At 37.0% G+C, this 17,351-nt stretch overlaps 1 protein-coding gene across 6 annotated transcripts; it reads left to right on the top strand.

Annotated features, from left to right (window-relative positions):
* Positions 1–211: 211 nt before the first annotated feature.
* LOC145018548 (putative cullin-like protein 1) lies at positions 212–5,004 on the top strand. 6 transcript variants are annotated; one of them, XM_078976426.1, is made up of 13 exons: positions 212–335; positions 422–613; positions 804–982; positions 1,569–1,639; positions 2,313–2,769; positions 3,160–3,307; positions 3,425–3,562; positions 3,654–3,705; positions 3,787–3,908; positions 4,084–4,170; positions 4,283–4,338; positions 4,448–4,585; positions 4,693–5,004. In XM_078976426.1, exons 7-12 carry the CDS (start codon positions 3,560–3,562, stop codon positions 4,524–4,526), a joined length of 399 nt encoding a protein of 132 aa, XP_078832552.1. In that variant the 5' UTR covers positions 212–335; positions 422–613; positions 804–982; positions 1,569–1,639; positions 2,313–2,769; positions 3,160–3,307; positions 3,425–3,559; the 3' UTR covers positions 4,527–4,585; positions 4,693–5,004. The 6 variants fall into 6 exon arrangements, with proteins under 6 accessions (XP_078832552.1, XP_078832553.1, XP_078832554.1 ...); XM_078976427.1 differs by adding an exon at positions 1,222–1,486 and having other exon boundaries at positions 1,569–2,769; XM_078976428.1 differs by having other exon boundaries at positions 804–1,373.
* Positions 5,005–17,351: the final 12,347 nt, after the last annotated feature.

Genomic DNA, 17,351 nt, shown 5'->3' with positions numbered 1-17,351 from the left:
AAGCATTTATGCTTACTAGTTGTGTTTATGTTTTTCAGGTACTAGCGAGGACCGTGGGAAGGCGTCGGCGTGACACGTACACACTGCCATCGATGAAGATCTTGAGGATTTATTATTTATACGTTTGCAATAAACTTGGAATAAACTCTTTTGTCGAATAATGATGTTTTATTTTAAATGAAAAATTCATTTGAAAATTTGAGCTGTTACAGATGCAAACTTGAAAAGGAACGACTCAACAAAATCCATAATGCTGCGATAATGCTTCTAACTCTTAAGGAAAAAGATCCACGAAGAATCTTCAAATGCAAAGCTCTCATGAGGAGGATGAAATGGTATGGTTTGTTCGATGAACGTTCTTGCCCTAACTGTTGAAAAATTCATTCAACATCGTCTTCTAATCCTCGTCTTCATTGAACAGACTATTTATCTTATCAAAAAATCAATGGGACCATTATCTAGGGCTTTTTTCAAGGAGTGCTCTATGAAACGTTCTCTACCTCGGCTCTCCTCTCCTGCAAGCGACCTTAGCTCACCTCTTTCCATCGGAGACCTTAGGCTCACCGGAGACTGGAACGACGGCTCAAGTTTCCAAGCCCTAGGGCTGATTAAGGTATGTGTATCATGATCTCGAGACACCTCAACAACACCACTACAACTCATTCTCAGTTGTTGACTTACTCTGCTGACCAATGTTCTCCATATCGACTAAATTACCTTTATACCCTTCTTCAGACCTCTTCCTACAATTGAAGCAATCTAAACCTTGTAGGCCAATCTAACAAGCTCCCGTTTTTATGCAGAGCTGATGATAAAGTTCCATTGGACATGTATTTGTATACCAGGAGTTCCTCTTCTTCAACTATGCAGTAACCTAACAGAGGAGTTAGATTAGTTTCAATATATGTACCTAAGACTGTTTAGAGAATCAAGATCTAAGGAATATAACTCTTCAACCTGCATACACAATCCATTTAATTCGGTTTGTGTTTTTTTATTTATAGACATTTATAACTGAAAATATTACCTGCACGCCTTTTACTTGCATTTGTTGTATAAGTTCGGTAAAAACACCTATAAAAGAAGATGATGGTTTCGATTACAACTAACTAAATTTCAAAGCTTAAATTAATGGAACAGATGCGTAATTTTGAGTATGAAACAAGTTCAGTCCATTATTTGAAAAATGTATAGATTAATATGGTTCAAACATGTCTCTAGGTTTTCAAGGATCAATTCTATTAAATAGCCTGCATTAATCTTGAAAGGCACATGCCTTGTTTATATGGAGAACAAGAATCAAAAAGAACAACATACCATGATCAGACTCAATGGTGCACCAAGACATGATGTCAAGTAGAATCTGACTTAAGGTTTAGAAGAATTTCATCATCATGACCTCTGCCAATAAGATTCTTGTCTATGGAAACAAATCAATAAACTTAGATTCTTGTCTATAGAAACAAATCAATAAAGAAATGGAAATGTTAGTAATTTTACTAGACGCTATCTTATTCTGCAGTTTTATTTTCAGGAGTTTTTAATTTTTTTATTTGCTAAATTTGCAGGATATTATTTCCATATCAGCATCTGATGTCATGTTTCTTTCATTGCCTTTCATAGTAAAATCGCAGGACAGGTATGAAACAGAGAAAATTTGAACTACAATGTAACTTGAGAATGGTCACACAGTTAATGTCAAATACAATGAGTTATCTTGAGCTTGACTTAACTCTTTGGTCAACTGTTTGACTTTTGGTCTTTGGCATACACGGCATCGTTTTGGTTTGACATCTGGTTCACCTGAAGAAAATTCTTGACTTCTTGGCTCATTGAAGATCCGTTGACCGCTTATTAAGTCAAGATTCTGCAGACTTGGAAATTGGGTAGTTGACCACAGGTTATAATAAGATGGTCTAAATTGAGTACCTACCATCTGATCATGAAACCAATTACAATTCTAGTGTCAATATTATATTATTCTCAGAAAAAATAAAATTCAAGTCAAGAAACAAGAAACATTGAATACCTTTGCATGAACCTCAAAAGCTTTTTTTGCACTTAAAATGACTAGTTATCCTAAAGATCCTGAAGGGGTTCAACTAGTGAAAGCATAGGAGAAAGAGAATATAATCGGAAGGTCCATGAAAAAGTTGAAAGGAAGCACCACAATAATAATAATGATAATAATAATAATAATAATAATAATAATAATAATAATAATAATAATAATAATTCGTTAACTCCTTTCCTCCTCACTCAAATGACAATATTACCCTCGGTGACTCATCATATTATGTTTTTATGAACAGGATGTGTTGCAGGGTACCCAACTTTTAGCCATAGATGTTGCCGCGCAGCTGCAAAAGATGCCTGTAATGGAAACAAGACTATTTTAAAAACTACTTCTGATGATATAAACTTGATCATATTATATCTTTTATCGATGTCAACACTAGACATCTGTTTTCTTTTCTTGCTGGCTTTCTCATGATTTGAATACGTGCAAACACACTGAACACAACAACTGAAGCTGTCATTGAGAAGATTCTGGAAATTCAATGCGATAAGAGGCTGCAAGATACTATAAAGAATGGGGATATAGAATCCCTAAGTGTTTTAAAGAGTCAAATACCTGGGCTAGACTATGTTGTATTTGTGAAGGGTTCAGGCCCACATGATATTCAGTATGATTATCAGCAAGACAGACCTCCTAAGGAGATAATTGTCATATGTAAGTGTGCAGAGGCAGTTCTTCGAGGTGCTCAGGTAAGCAACAGTTGAAATTGTTATATTAATCATTTTGTCATCATCATCATCATCCTATTTCAAATGATCACACATTCTATCAATCATGTTTGTTTTTCATTCGGGCTTGTAATCTTATATTATGTTTCTTTTTTTATGAATGATTAACATTCACTTGGTACCCAATTTCTCATTTTCATTCTTCTTGCAGTTGCGTTCTCTTTTCCTTTTTCTTGTCATCTTTCTCTTATTCTCGTTTGTGGGTGTATTGGTCTTTAGTGACTAAATAGTTAAAGGAGTATGTTATGACCATGAGAAATACTATTGGCTTTATTATTAATGTGCAACATGATTGATTAGGTACACTAGAAAGTGTTCAGATTTTGATGTTTGATTGTGATATTTGTGTAGGTATATGTTCCAGGTATATTAGCACACAATGCTCATGTTGAGAAAGGGGATTTAGTTGCAGTTTCAGTTGGTGTTGAACAGCCTAGTCGTGACAATGGATGGGCTATTGGAATCACATGTGGCATTGTCCTACAAGAACTCAAAACAGGTCTCTCTCTCTCTCTCTCTCTCTCTCTCTCTCTCTCTCTTTCTCTCTCTTCATTCAACTTACTTACTTTTACTTCTCTATAAATAAATTATAACACTTGTTACATATCTGTCGTAGATCCTCAATATCTTGCAAGAGATGGATTATATATTAGTCAAGGAACCACAACCATGTCAAGGGCAGGAAAGTTTCATGGATTATTAGGTCTTGCTGTGGATATGACTTATAGAGTTTTTAAATTAACATCCTTTAATGGTATACATTTTTTTATTTTTCTTTTACGGTTTTACCCTAAGTTCTATTGAAATTCATTAATAAAAAATTATTACATACAAATGTGATGAAGGGGGACATATTTCTTCAAAACCTGTCAAGCATCATCACTGCACATGTCTTAGGTATGTCTACATATATACATCTTTGTTTTCTTCTTTTTGATTGTCAACGAGGGTTAATTCTGGCAATTCATATATTTATAGATCCACAAGAGGGAGAAAGAATATTGGACATGTGTGCTGCCCCTGGTGGAAAAACAACTGCAATTGCTTCCCTTATGAAAGATAAAGGAGAGGTTATTACAGTTGATAGGTCTCATGACATGGTAAAATCCTGTTACTACATTATATATCTTTTCATATATCCATATTTATTTCTTTTTTTAAAAAATAATTTATCCAGGTGCTTGAAATTCACAATCTACCTGCAGAACTTATAATATATTAACCAACCTTAAGTGTGATAATATTATTAATATATTAAAAAAATAATTTATCCAGGTACTTGCTACATTTTGTGATAATATTCTTAAAAATGGTGAAAGTGAGAAATTGAACGATGAAGCCGTTGAGGACATGCTTGAGAAGGTATGTTAAAATTTTGTTTGCTCAAAAGATGTAAATGCCCTCATCATCATCGAAAGTCTCCTGTGCAGCAAATGGTAAGCAGAAGCGATTGAGTTTTTGAACTAATTTGCAGGTAGTAAAGTTGCTTGCCTACATTAGTGATAAAGATCTATTTGCTGAAATTTACAGGTAAACCTTTTTCTGATTCCTTGTATAATGAAGTCATATGTTTGTTGATTTGTTTATTTTGTCTTTTTATAATATCTGACATGAAATTGACATTGTACTCTGGTTGTAGGAAAAAACTTGCTAGGAGGCCTTGTTTGTACTTTGTAAAATGTAGGATTGGGCACTTGAGTTGGAAGAAGTTTTCATAGGTTTGATAAGTTTGTTCCATATAAAAATACAATCAAGAACAAGATTCTCCTTTAGCATGGTATTGTAGCTTCAAACCTTTTCTGTTAAGTTATATCATTCATGCAAGATGAGAAGGGCATTACTGTCTTTTGCATGGATGTTAATTAAATCTATTGTTCTTAATAGGTTCTCGTTTGACAAACTATATTGGTATTTTAAGCCAAGGATTGCGAATAGCTCCCCCTGAAGCTCCTGCAACCGGCTACATGCATACCATTATGATGGTTCAACTCTACATGCTCGAGAATGAAGAAAGGAAAACGTTGTAACCCCATATCCGAATATATTCTAATGTTGTTGGCACATAGAGAGTTGTTGGCACATAGTAAGCTAGATGATGCAATTGTATATAAATGAGTTCATTTTTTAATAGCATTTACTCACTATTGGAATAATTATTTGTACTTGACATATTAGTGAAATGAATTATCTTTGTTATTTATGGTATTTTATTTTTTATTATGAGATTTTTAATGTATTATTTAATTTGAAAATTAGTAAATCTATAAATAATATTTTTTTTAAACATTTAAAATTATGATACGTAAAAATGTGTGTCATCTTCATTTATGACATGGCCTTTCTTGACAGGGGCTTTCTTAATACGCATTGCGTGTCATTAACACGCGCGTCGTAAGGTTACGACACGCGAATGCGTTTCGTCTTCCTTTATGATAGGGCCTTCCTTGATACGCATTGCGTGTCGTATATGCGCGTCGTAAATGCGCGTCGTAAATGAGCGTCGTAAATGTGCGTCGTCTCTCTTTATGATAAGGCCTTCCTTGACGCGCATTTGCACGTCGTCTGAGCCTTTTACGACGCGCAATGAGCGTCATAAAAGGCTGTTTTTCTAGTAGTGCCTCGGGTGTTCCCGCCGTCTGGTTTGGGGGTGTGTCAGGTTGGTATCAGAGCATTGTTTATAGTGAACTAGAATATCTAACCATACATGATATGCAACTATAAACACAATGGGACTAAATAACTCTAAACAGAAGAAATTTCACACTTATGTGCTTATATTAGGATAATAACCTAACAATATCTAATAAAAGCTTCTAGAGGAAATTGAACACTATGGTTAAACCTGGGCAGTTATGTAGTCATATTAGGGATAAATATAGCCTGATCAACTATATTTATTCAGAATATGACCAACATGTGTTCGGGAGTAACTATAGTGGGAAATGAATCCAAAAGCCTACCCCACTCTCTAATAACTCTAGGGAATCCAAACACTAATAATTAAAAATACTATGAGAATAATCAAAACATGACTCGTTACTGCGCCCCATGTAGTCACCATGGATGATGATCAGCAAGGGGTACACTTCTACCATGCGCTAGTGGCTCAAGGAGTGATTGAGGAGGATCCTTAAGAAAACCCCAAGGGAGGCCCTGCGATGGGTCAACAGGTGGGACCGAAAGTGGAACCGGAAGAGTATGTGGTAACTGATTACGAATACGATGTGTCTGACCGGGAGTCAGATGAAGGAAAGGATATTGAGGAGGCACGCAATGAACCCCGCCTATCGAAAGCCCCATCAGATCCACGCACGGTTCAGAGGGGTGATGCATACCATCTACGCTCTCATGAGGAAGAAATAACTAATCTCAAGCTTCAACTCTTTGCGACAGAAGCAAGGGCTGTACGAGTCGAGCAAAGGGTAGAAGTAATCACCTAAGAGGCAAATAAACTGGCTGAACTTTTCATACGTCAGCTCGACGATTGAGTGCCATCGTCAGCACTACAGATGGGACTTGCTCTACTACTTGATATATAGGTGTCACAATATGTAAAATCGGCCATATCTCCTACTAATATTGTGTTCCTTCTAACGCGTACCACCCTACGTACTATCGACTCTATGTTTAAGCGATTACATTACTCATAGAGTCGTTATGCTGCCGAACTTTGTACTCTTTATGTATGCTCTTTCGAGCAAATTTTCATGTATCAAAGTACAGATATTATTAATGGAAAATAGTATGTTCTATCGTAACGTTGTTATATGTGCTATATTTCTCTGTTGTGTCAATATATGAAACTACTTAAGTACATGCTATACACCTAGATTATAGGACCACAAACTCACAAAAGTTTTAGGCATTCAACATAAACCCATTCCATGACAGAAGGATGCCTCAACAACCTGCCTGTGGAAACCCTGAGCGGATACCACCATAAATCAACTCAGTTGCATTTCAAGCAGCTATATATGTGGCAGTCACAACGGCACTAACGCAGATCCACAATGGGAACAATTGTGGAGGCAATGGGCAACGGTCTGGAAGCTCAAACAACGGAATGAACCAAGGACCTACCAAGACATGCTCCTACAAAGATTTCACCAACGCCAAGCTATGAACTTTTAATGGCACATGAGGAATGATAACCCTAAAGAGATGGATTGAAAATGTGGAATCGGTGTTCGAGATATGTGAATGCCCTGAAGAGGTGAAAGTGAAGTGTGTAGCATGCACATTTGTTGATCAAGCTCTCACCTAGTGGAATGGACATGTGGAGGCCATGACTCTTCCCGTAGCCAATGCCATGTCGTGGGCGGAATTGAAAGAAATGTTGATGGCCGAGTACTGCCCGCGTGGTGGAATTCATAAAATGGAACAAGAGTTATGGAATCTCACTGTCCGAAACGCCGACATCGATGCTTACTTATCAAGGTTTAGCGAAGTGTCTCTATTGTGCCCTGGCATGATTAATTCAGAAGGAAATAAAATCGAACGCTTCATCTGGGGGTTAACCTCCCCAATTCAAGGAAATGTGATAGCTGCAAATCCTGAAACCTTTGACAGTGCCAAGAGGTTGGCCGAGAAGTTGTACGACCACAACAACAAGAAGGGCGAGAAGTCATGGGAAACTGAAGGCAAGAAGGAGAGTGAAAACAAGAAAGGAAGGAATAACAAGAGAAAGGGACGACAGGGCTCAGAGTTGTCAAAGAAACAACAAACAACGATAGTTCATGCAGTAAACACCCAAGTTCCCTCCACACCACATGCTCCGGTCTCATCCACTCCAAGTGCCCCTAAGCAATATTCTGGGAATCTCCCAAAGTGCAATAAGTGCAATCTGCATCACAATGGCGAATGCAAGGAGATGCATTGTACCAGTTACAATCGAAAGGGTCACACGGCAAAATACTGCAGGACCTATCCTCCCAAGAACCAGCATCAGGGAAACAACAACAACAACAACCGCAACTACAACAACAACAACAACACCAACAACAACAGTGACAACAATGCTGGGACAAGCCACACCGATTATGGATGTGGAAATACTGGGCATTTTCGTCAATATTGCCCCAATGTCAACAACCCTGGGAAAAGAGGAGCAGGGGAGTGCTAACCATGGGTCAAGGAGAAGCAGTTCAGGATCCCGCTATTGTCACTAGTACGTTTCTCCTAAACCACACATATGCATGCATTTTATTTGATAACTGGGCAGAGCGAAGCTTTGTGAGTAATAAATTTAAACACTTGCTTAAACAACAACCCTAGAAGCTTAATGAAACCTTTATGGCGGAAATGGATAATGGGAAAACATAATCAACTTGGAATGCCTCCATAGTTGAGAGATGCCTCCTATCATGTGCCTAGAACAGCTACTACCACCAAACCGAAGTCTGATGATATGCCTCCATAGTTGCTCCAACACAGAGCGGGATCAGTTGGTCTATGGAACCTAGTCCATTTTGAAACTGGGTCGACCTTTGTTGTCTACGCAAGATACTTTCTCCCATGACATAGCCTGTTTATCACAAACAGAAGATGAAGAAATGTTAGAGTCATTAGTTGATTTGGGAGATTGATCCTTCGGAACCCATTTGTAGTTGGGTTTAACCCATTTCTTTTTCAATCTGATGGGTGGCTCAGTACTTTTTTTTGATCTTGATGTCGGCCGTTGAGATGAATTTGACCTAACTGGTCTAGGTTTCACAGGAGCATCTCTTGAGCTTGGCTTCTGGTCCGACATTCCCTTCTTGTCCTTGGGATTTTGATTCTTGGCCTTGTTGGTTTGATTTTTGGCCTTCTGCCCATTCCAGTCACCATAATCGGAACGTGACCTTGAGTGAGTTCTTTTTGAAAATCTCCCACTTGGTGCATTTTGCCATCCTTGTGCGTAGTAGGGAACATATGCGTGATTAGGACAATTTCTGGCAATGTGTCCAGGTGTTCCACAGTGAAAACATGTCTTTTTCTTCACTGTGAAGTTGTTTCTTCCTGCCCCAGGTGGCGTATCCTTGTCTTGTCTCTTGTTGATCCCACATGCACATTTGCAACAAGCACCCTGTTGCGTTGGAATTGGTGGCCTGTATTTCTCAACGACAAGTTTGTTAAGAGTAAGAGAATTCGAAGCAATAGATTCTGAGTTCAATGAGTCATTGGTTTTTTCAGTAGTCTTCTCCTTATTCTCATCTTCTGCTAATTTACCTGCACATAAAGTAGAAACATTAGAATCTTCAACCTAAATACCTTCTGACACAAATCTAGCTGGTTTTCCATATTGAAGATGTGCCTCCCTGTCAATTTCTTCCTGTGTCATAAGGATGGATGTGTAGTTATGATTGAAAGGTGGAGGAACACTATCATACCCTAGACCCTTGTTTTGATTATCTTTGAATTTTAATTGGGTTTCAAATAAGGACTCGACTGTTTGGCTTGATGCAGTATAATTTTTGAAACTAACATATGTTTTTCCACACTTAATTTTCAAAGTGTCAAGTTCTTCAATTACAGCAGCAAGTTGTATCTTAATATAGTCATAATTTTCACACTTGTTGCTATACTCTTCCTGAAGCTTCCTAAAGTCTTTGGTTTTTGCTTCTAATTCAGCCTTCAGGGGTTTCTGTCCTTTCCTAAGTTGATATCCTTCGTATTTTAGGTTCTTAATTTCTATTTTTAATAAATCAATTTGTTCCCAAAGAAATTTAATCGTATCTTCACTAGATAGTGTACATGAAACTTCACATGATTGAGAACATGAAACTTCATTGACCAGAAGGTTAACGGAACTCATTGTTTTTCCACACTTCAAAGCGTCAAGCTCTTCAATTACATCAACAATACTAAGATGATTGAGATCTTTTGTCTTCTTGATGACGGTTACGTTCATATCCCACAATATCGGAAGTGAATTCAGTAGCTTTTTGTTTATCTCAGATTTGGTCAAGAAGATCCCAACTATATTCATCTCAGTAGTGAGTGTGGTAAATCGCTGCAACTGAGTTTCGAAGGTTTCTCCAGGGATATAATCGAAAATGTTGAAATTTTGTCTTAACATATCCTGATGACTCTCTTTCATGTTTTCAACTACCTCGTAGACCTTAAAAGCCATTAAAAAGCACAACTAGAAGCCAAAATCAAACTTAAAAATCAAACCCTTTGACTACAAACCTCAAAAGTCAACCTTAAAAGTCAAATTTAAAAAGTCAAACTTGAAAAGTCAAACTCAAAAGTTAAATTTGAAAATTTTTAACTCAAACGAGAAAACCAAAGTTTAAAGTCAAAGGTCAAACATCAAAGTCAAAGTCAATTTTTTTAGTAAAAAGTGAAAAAAATTAAAAACTAATTTTTTTTATTTATTTTTTATTTTATATATTAATATTATTATTAATATTATTATTTTTATTATTATTATTATTATTATTATTATTATTATTATTATTATTATTATTATTATTATATATATATATATATATATATATATATATATATATATATATATATTATTTTGGATGAAAGGAATTTAAAAAAAAAAAAAAAAACCTAAAAGAAATTGAATTTTGGGTTAAAAACGTCAAAATTTTGAAAGTTAAAACTGAGAATAAGGGGTTATGAATTAAATTTCGAAGGAAAGACACAAAGAGTCTGTTATCCGAGATGAATAAGGCGCTGAATTGTTGAGCTGGAGGTCGTGGGTTCGATCCCCGGCACCCTCAAAATCGCGACCCATTTTTTAATTAAACGTTGTGCGAGGCTGCTTCTTGTTGAGCCAGCTTCCCTAGCTGCGATCCAACCCGAGCCGAGCCGACCGTAAACTCCGGCGAACCCTAACCGTAAACTTTGCCGTCGCCGACCGTAAACCCTTCAAAGGCCGTAAACCTTCTACAGATTTGCGAAAAAAAACGACGTTTCTCACCCTTTTTTGCTCCAAAACTCGATCAAAAACTCGTTTTTATGAAAAACGCAAAGAAGAAACCCCCCTCAATTTTTAGAGATCTATCCAAAAACGAAAAAAATATTTCGAAAATAAGATAAAATAAGCTCCAGATCTGACAAAATTGACTGATACAATCCTTGCTTTGATACCAATTATAAGTCACTAATCTGCTTGTGTATCAATCAGATCCGTTTGATGGTGCGGAATCCCAATCAAACGGATGATGTCAAATCAAAATAGAAGAGAAGGAGAAGAAAAAAAATGATGAATCTTGAATGATATGATTAGAATGAAGTTCCTTACAATAGATTCACACACACAAAATGCTCTCTTTCTTCTCTCTAGTTTCTCTCTTCTCACGTTCATCAATCTCTACTCCTCACCCCTAACATCTATATATATACAAGGGAATTTGGGCTTGGTGAACATGGGTCGTAAATGGGTTTACGGCCGTAAACACCCAGCAGTTTACGGTTCAAGACACAAAAATACATTTTTTTAGAAAAGTAAAGTATAAACCATATTTTTGACCCAACAATGAGTACACATTGGCACCTATAGACTTAGTGCCTAATAAACAATATCGGTAGCTATGGACTTAGTGCCTATAGAATAAACATTGGTAGCTATAAACTTAGTACCTGATGGATAAATGTTGGTGATATTTATGGACTTAGTACCTGATAGAGAAACGTTAGTAGCTATGGACTTAGTACCTATTATATAAACACTGGTAGCTATGGACTTAACACACGATGAATGAACTTTAGCAGCTATGGAATTAGTGCTTTACGAATGAGCATTAGCAGCTATGGACTTAGTGCCTGTCATATGAACCCTGGAAGCGATGGACTTCAGAATGAATGAATGCATGATAGATGATTCTTAGGTTATTCCCTTAAGAATAACGAAGATAACGGGGATAGGTAATTGGGTTAATTTTTTGATGATTAAACATAATAATTATATTATTATGGATTGAAAACCCTATATACTCACCAAGTTTCCCAACCTATCACAGGTATTGATATGAAGTCACATTACACTGAGAGATTAAGAATATATAAATTACTAGTGATAATGAATGTAAGTTCTGTTTATGTTTATGTTTCTGTATTGACGATGACATCCCAAATGTTTTAAAATGACTAAAAATAGTTTTCTTCGGAAATGCCTTGATAACATATTTATCACGTTTTACTGGGAACAAATTCCGCAACATTTTTATTAAAAGAGGTACTCTGATTTATATAAATCATAAACAAAATCGGTCTTTTCTGGCCGTGAAAATAGGGATGTCACATTTTAGCTCAAGCAAGGTCTAAACCCTAACCAAGTATAAGAGAAACCACAATTTTATTGTATCATCTATAGCCATGAAGGCATGTTTATAAGCTAGTAACTAAGTCTGGATTGAAAACTAAGTTAATTTAGGTTAGTATAAATCAACTTAAGTCAAAATGCTAAGCCTTAAACTATAAATAAATACATTAAATAAAGGTTTTCAGTCCTAGGATTCTAGAACAATTCAGTTTCCGCTCAAGGAATCAAACCAAAAGGTGTTTTCGGTTTGGAGAATCAAATTCAAAAAGGGTTTTCGGTTTTAATCTCATGAAACTTTGGGTTTTCGGTCGCCATGACCGAAATCATTTCAAAAGTCCATCAATGGATCGAAATCTACTACATTTTGGGCGCATTAGGACCGAAATCAATTTGCTATATATATATATATATATATATATATATATATATATATATATATATATATATATATATATATATATATATATATATATATATGTTTAACCGCAAACCATTCTCATTTCTCACTTTTCACACCGAAATCCTTCACTTTTTGCTCCCAAAACTCATCCGTAAACACCATATATTCATAATATTCTTACCCAAATCTTCTTATTTTCACCAAGAACAATCTTCAAATCTTCAAACTTACACCGAAAACACCTAAGGGCACCGAAAACGCCAAGAATACATTCAATAAATTCCTAACGCTTTTTGTAAGTGTTTCTTACATAATTAAGTGTGTCTAAAGCATTAAATTAATGTTTAATTTATTATTTAAATTAATATCTTATTAATTTAAATACAACATCGCGTATAATTAATTTTAGGATACGACTACTCAAGCGGGTTTTAAATCGAGGATCATCGCTACCACTTCATGTCCAAACGAGAACGTACATTCAAGGTGAGTTCATACCTCTACGTTCTCACTATTTTTCAATGTTTTTGGGGGAAAATACAAGTAAAACACAAGAAATCTTGTGTTAATATTCAAATGATTTCAAACAGTTTGGAACCATGTCAAGCTATTTCAGTTGAGTCAAACCATTTTAAACTGTTTCAAACTACTTCAACTATTTGATGCTTTCATTTTCCAAAATACTTGTTTATATATATATATATATATATATATATATATATATATATATATATATATATATATATTACTTGTTAGATAAAACTTTAACCCTTTTGTAACATGTCGGGTAAAAGGGTATCTTTCTCAAATATTTTACTGTGTTATACAAACTGTTATATTCTAAGATTTTCATCGCATACAAAACATACATATAAATTATAATAGGTATAGTTTAGGGAACACTTACACTGTTTTACTAAGTCAAGAATACACTACTAATATAATTATTTAAGTATAATTATTTTATACTACAAGTACGCTACTGCAAGGTAATACATACATTTTCAAGTACAAGGAAACAGTAGTACACTATACATAAACTAGTTAATACATGGTTGTGAGACACTACTTCGTGGTATCCACTAGGGTACAGGTTAAAGTCCTATAAATTATAACCAATGTATCCTTGAGGGAGAGCGTGAATTTGTGTTTAAATCTATACGGGACTGACAATCCCGCACTTAATTTGCTTGCAACAGCTAGGCCGGCAGGCCTAGGTGACAAATGTCATCTCATTCCGACGTCTAAAGAACGTCGTGTATGCCACTAGTCATTTTAGCATGGTTATGAGAAACTCACAATAGTATCAACTAAAACGTTTAGTTTAGGGGAAATACTTAGCTTCAAATGGTTTTACTTTAATAATATAACTACACTACACTACTTTTCTAGCATTATGAACTTACATTTTAGGAAAGGACCTTTAATACTAAGTCTATGATCCCTTAATGAATACATTAGGGTTATATATAATTAGGGTCTGATAGGCAGTAGAATGTGTGATTTCTGCTTTACTTCATGTTCCTTGTTTGGTTGTGGGCTTTGAGTAGATCCACACAGTCTACTATTCATTCGTCTTGGCTATATATGACTTGTATACACTAAGTAATTATATGGGGAAACAAGTATACTAATTCAGAAGTCACAGTTTTGGGGAAAACATATATCTATATAGTTCATTAAGTAATAAAACTACAAGTATACTAATTCAGAGTACGTTAACATGCATACATTTTGGTCTTAAGGCCTAAGACTACATTTTATTATACATCAGAAAATATTGGATTTTCTGGAGGAGCACAATAAGGTTTTCAAGAAACAACTAAAATACTCTCTAAAACAAAATGCTTATGAACTCACACACTTTAATGTTAATACTTTCAAAACCACTTGTATTCTCAGGAAACCATTAGACAGGTATACTCACAGGTTTTGTGAAGGCGGAGTATTAGTAGCTTCAAGTCTTTGTTTTTGCTATATACTTTTGATGTTCTTCAAACTACGGTTAGAATAAAATGTAAACACTATATTATTAATACAATTGTTTTTGTTGCTTTGATTACTATTATGCAACTGTTATCATACTGTAAATGACGTCCTCCGCCCCTCAACGTTTCCACCGTCTCGGTTTGTGTAACGACCCGTTTCCGGTATGTTAATTCCTTGGCATTTGTTTTGAAGTTTTGAAAGAGGGACTCGGCGAGTTCATAGCCTGACTCGTCGAGTAGGGTCGGGGTTTCGAGCACGTGTTAGCTGGAGACTCGGCGAGTCTATCCGTCTGGGTGAAACCCTAAATCCCCGGGTTGCCCACTATTTAAGCCACCTTATGGCCCTCATTCTCGCCTCCTTCACCCTCAGAAGCTGTGAGAAACACCCTAATTCATCCATGAGTGTTTGTAAGTGATTTTGTGTGCATTTGTGAAGGTTTGAAGAAGGAGAAGAAGAAAGGAGCAAGGAGAGGGAGTGTAGAGCCGAGATTCAAGGGAAAGCAAGAGCTCTTTGAGGTATTCTTCTAGTTTCTTTCCCTTTTTATGCTTAAAAGCCCTTTTTAGATCTAGTTGATGCCTTTCTCAAGCCTTATGTTGATATGGAAGCCTTGTCATGCCGAGATATCTTTAGATCTGTGTATTTAGGATTTGTAGAGCCCAGATCTACTGCCTTTTTGGAGCTATTTTGCATATTAACCCTAGATCTACCCCTTTTATGCATCTTTTAGCCTTTATTCCCTTGTTCTTGTGTTTGTGCACGTAAAGTTGGAAACTTTACGTGGTAAACCAGCTTATTGGACTCAGATCTATCATTTGTATGTTTTGGATTCGAGCAGAAACGAGTGTAGAATAGTTGCATGGCGCTGACTCGGTGAGTCGGAAGAACGACTCGGCGAGTCGAGTCGCGAGTCCCCGATTCCTTCCTTTTGAGCGGTGTCTGTCGTGTGGGACCAGTGAGTAGTAGGGTGGACTCAACGAGTTGAGGGTAGACTCAGTAATGGAGGGACTCGGCGAGTTGTTCATACAACTCGGCGAGTCCAAGGCAATCTTCTTAAGTTCAAGAACAACTCGTCGAGTTGTTCATATGACTCGGCGAGTCGGATGAAGATTGTCTGAGTTCTTGGATCGAGAGGGTACTCGTCGAGTCGATGCCATACTCGACGAGTAGCAGCGAGTAGGGTTGAGGTGTGAGAGTAGAGACTCGGCGAGTTGGCGGCCCAACTCGGTGAGTCAGGTCAAATGAGAGTTGACTGTGACCAAGGGTAAAAGAGTCATTTTACCCAAGTGCAATGTTTAGTATTTGATTGAGTGTGTTTATGGACTTGTAGCCAGGGAGATACCGGAGCAGCAGCAGTTAGATTCCAGAGTCATACACTCAGCAGCCAGTTTACGAGGTGAGTTTCCTTCCAGTAGGAACGGGTCTAAGGCCACAATGCTGGCCCGTTTAGTAGCAGTAGTTTCCGGACTTTGGTCCGATGCAGTTGTTAGTCTGTTTGATGCCTTCGTGGCTCAGACAGGATTTATGTGTTAAGTGTTATGGGCTACGGACTGACGTAGTATGCAGTATATGAGTTTATGATCATGTGTGTTATGCTATTTGAAATATGTTTTGCTATGCTATGTTATGCCCAGTCAGTTCCGGACTTCGGTCCGATGCAGTTAGTTGCGGACTTCGGTCCGATGCAGTTAGTCCCGGACTTCGGTCCGGTGCAGGGGACAAGGTCCCAGTCAGTTCCGGACTTCGGTCCGATGCAGTTAGTTCCGGACTTTGGTCCGATGCAGGGGACAAGGTCCCAGTCAGTTCCGGACTTCGGTCCGATGCAGCTAGTTCCAGACTTCGGTCTGATGCAGTGGGCAAGGCCCAGTATGTGCTTATTTATATATTGTATGGTATGTGGTAGCTTGGGGGAGCTCACTAAGCTTCGTGCTTACAGTTTCAGTTTTGGTTTCAGGTACTTCCGCAAGCAAAGGGAAGAGCTCGGGGTGATAGCATCGCACACACCACAACTTTAGCTTTTATCCTGGGAATTGATTTAGTTTGTTTTGATTTGACATAGTATGATACAGTTTTCCGCACAGTGTTTTTATTATGTTTGGGATACATCACGTATGGTTTTATGATATGACACTCAGATTATGGTTTTGGTTATATTGAAAAACGAAATTTTTGGATCGTATTCTTGGGTCGTTTCAAGTTGGTATCAGAGCCCTGGTTTGAGGGATTCGGATACACTTCCGGGTGTATCTGAACTCAAACTAAGGGGAAATAAAAAGATTTTTATTTTTAAAAGAAAACGTCTTCTAAAAAGAATTTTGAAAGCACCTAGAAAGAAAGAATTTTTTTTTACGAGATAGAGGTGTGTGCATGCGATCAGCCGAGCTCAAGTAAGTACTCCCAAATTACCCATACAAGTTATTTGTTCAGTTTTAGTTTCAGTAGAACAGCATGCTAGTATAGGACTAAGGATCTAGGAGAATACCTTATGTGCCTGCTTTATGTGTTACAGCTTTATGAGTATTGCATGCTAGTATTCAGTAGACAGCAGTAGGATAGCCTGTTTAGGTTATGCCTGATAGTATGAGCTTAGCATCCTATGCTAGTACAGTTTCTTGTTATGAGAATAGTTTTGCCTGAGTCTGTTTCCCTTATCCGAATGCTGCTTGCTTCGTGCTTTGTGGGGTTCTGAGTGATGGGAGTTAGCCATTAGGTGAACACGTCACACCACATGTGATCAGGGTTGAATAATCCCAGAGTGCTGGAACTGGCCCTATTGCGCAGCTCTTGTTTGAGTCCAACCGTTATAGGGATGGGTCTTTTACTTGAAAGATTATCTGATCCTCATCACATGTGATGGTGTTTAGGTGGTGGCTAATTGGCATTATGAGGAAACCTTCA

The sequence above is a fragment of the Lactuca saligna genome, chromosome 9 (genome assembly GCF_052625555.1).
Source record: "Lactuca saligna cultivar CGN05327 chromosome 9, ASM5262555v1, whole genome shotgun sequence".
NCBI classification, from domain to species: Eukaryota; Viridiplantae; Streptophyta; class Magnoliopsida; order Asterales; family Asteraceae; genus Lactuca; species Lactuca saligna.
This window is presented reverse-complemented; position numbering and strand designations above follow the sequence as displayed.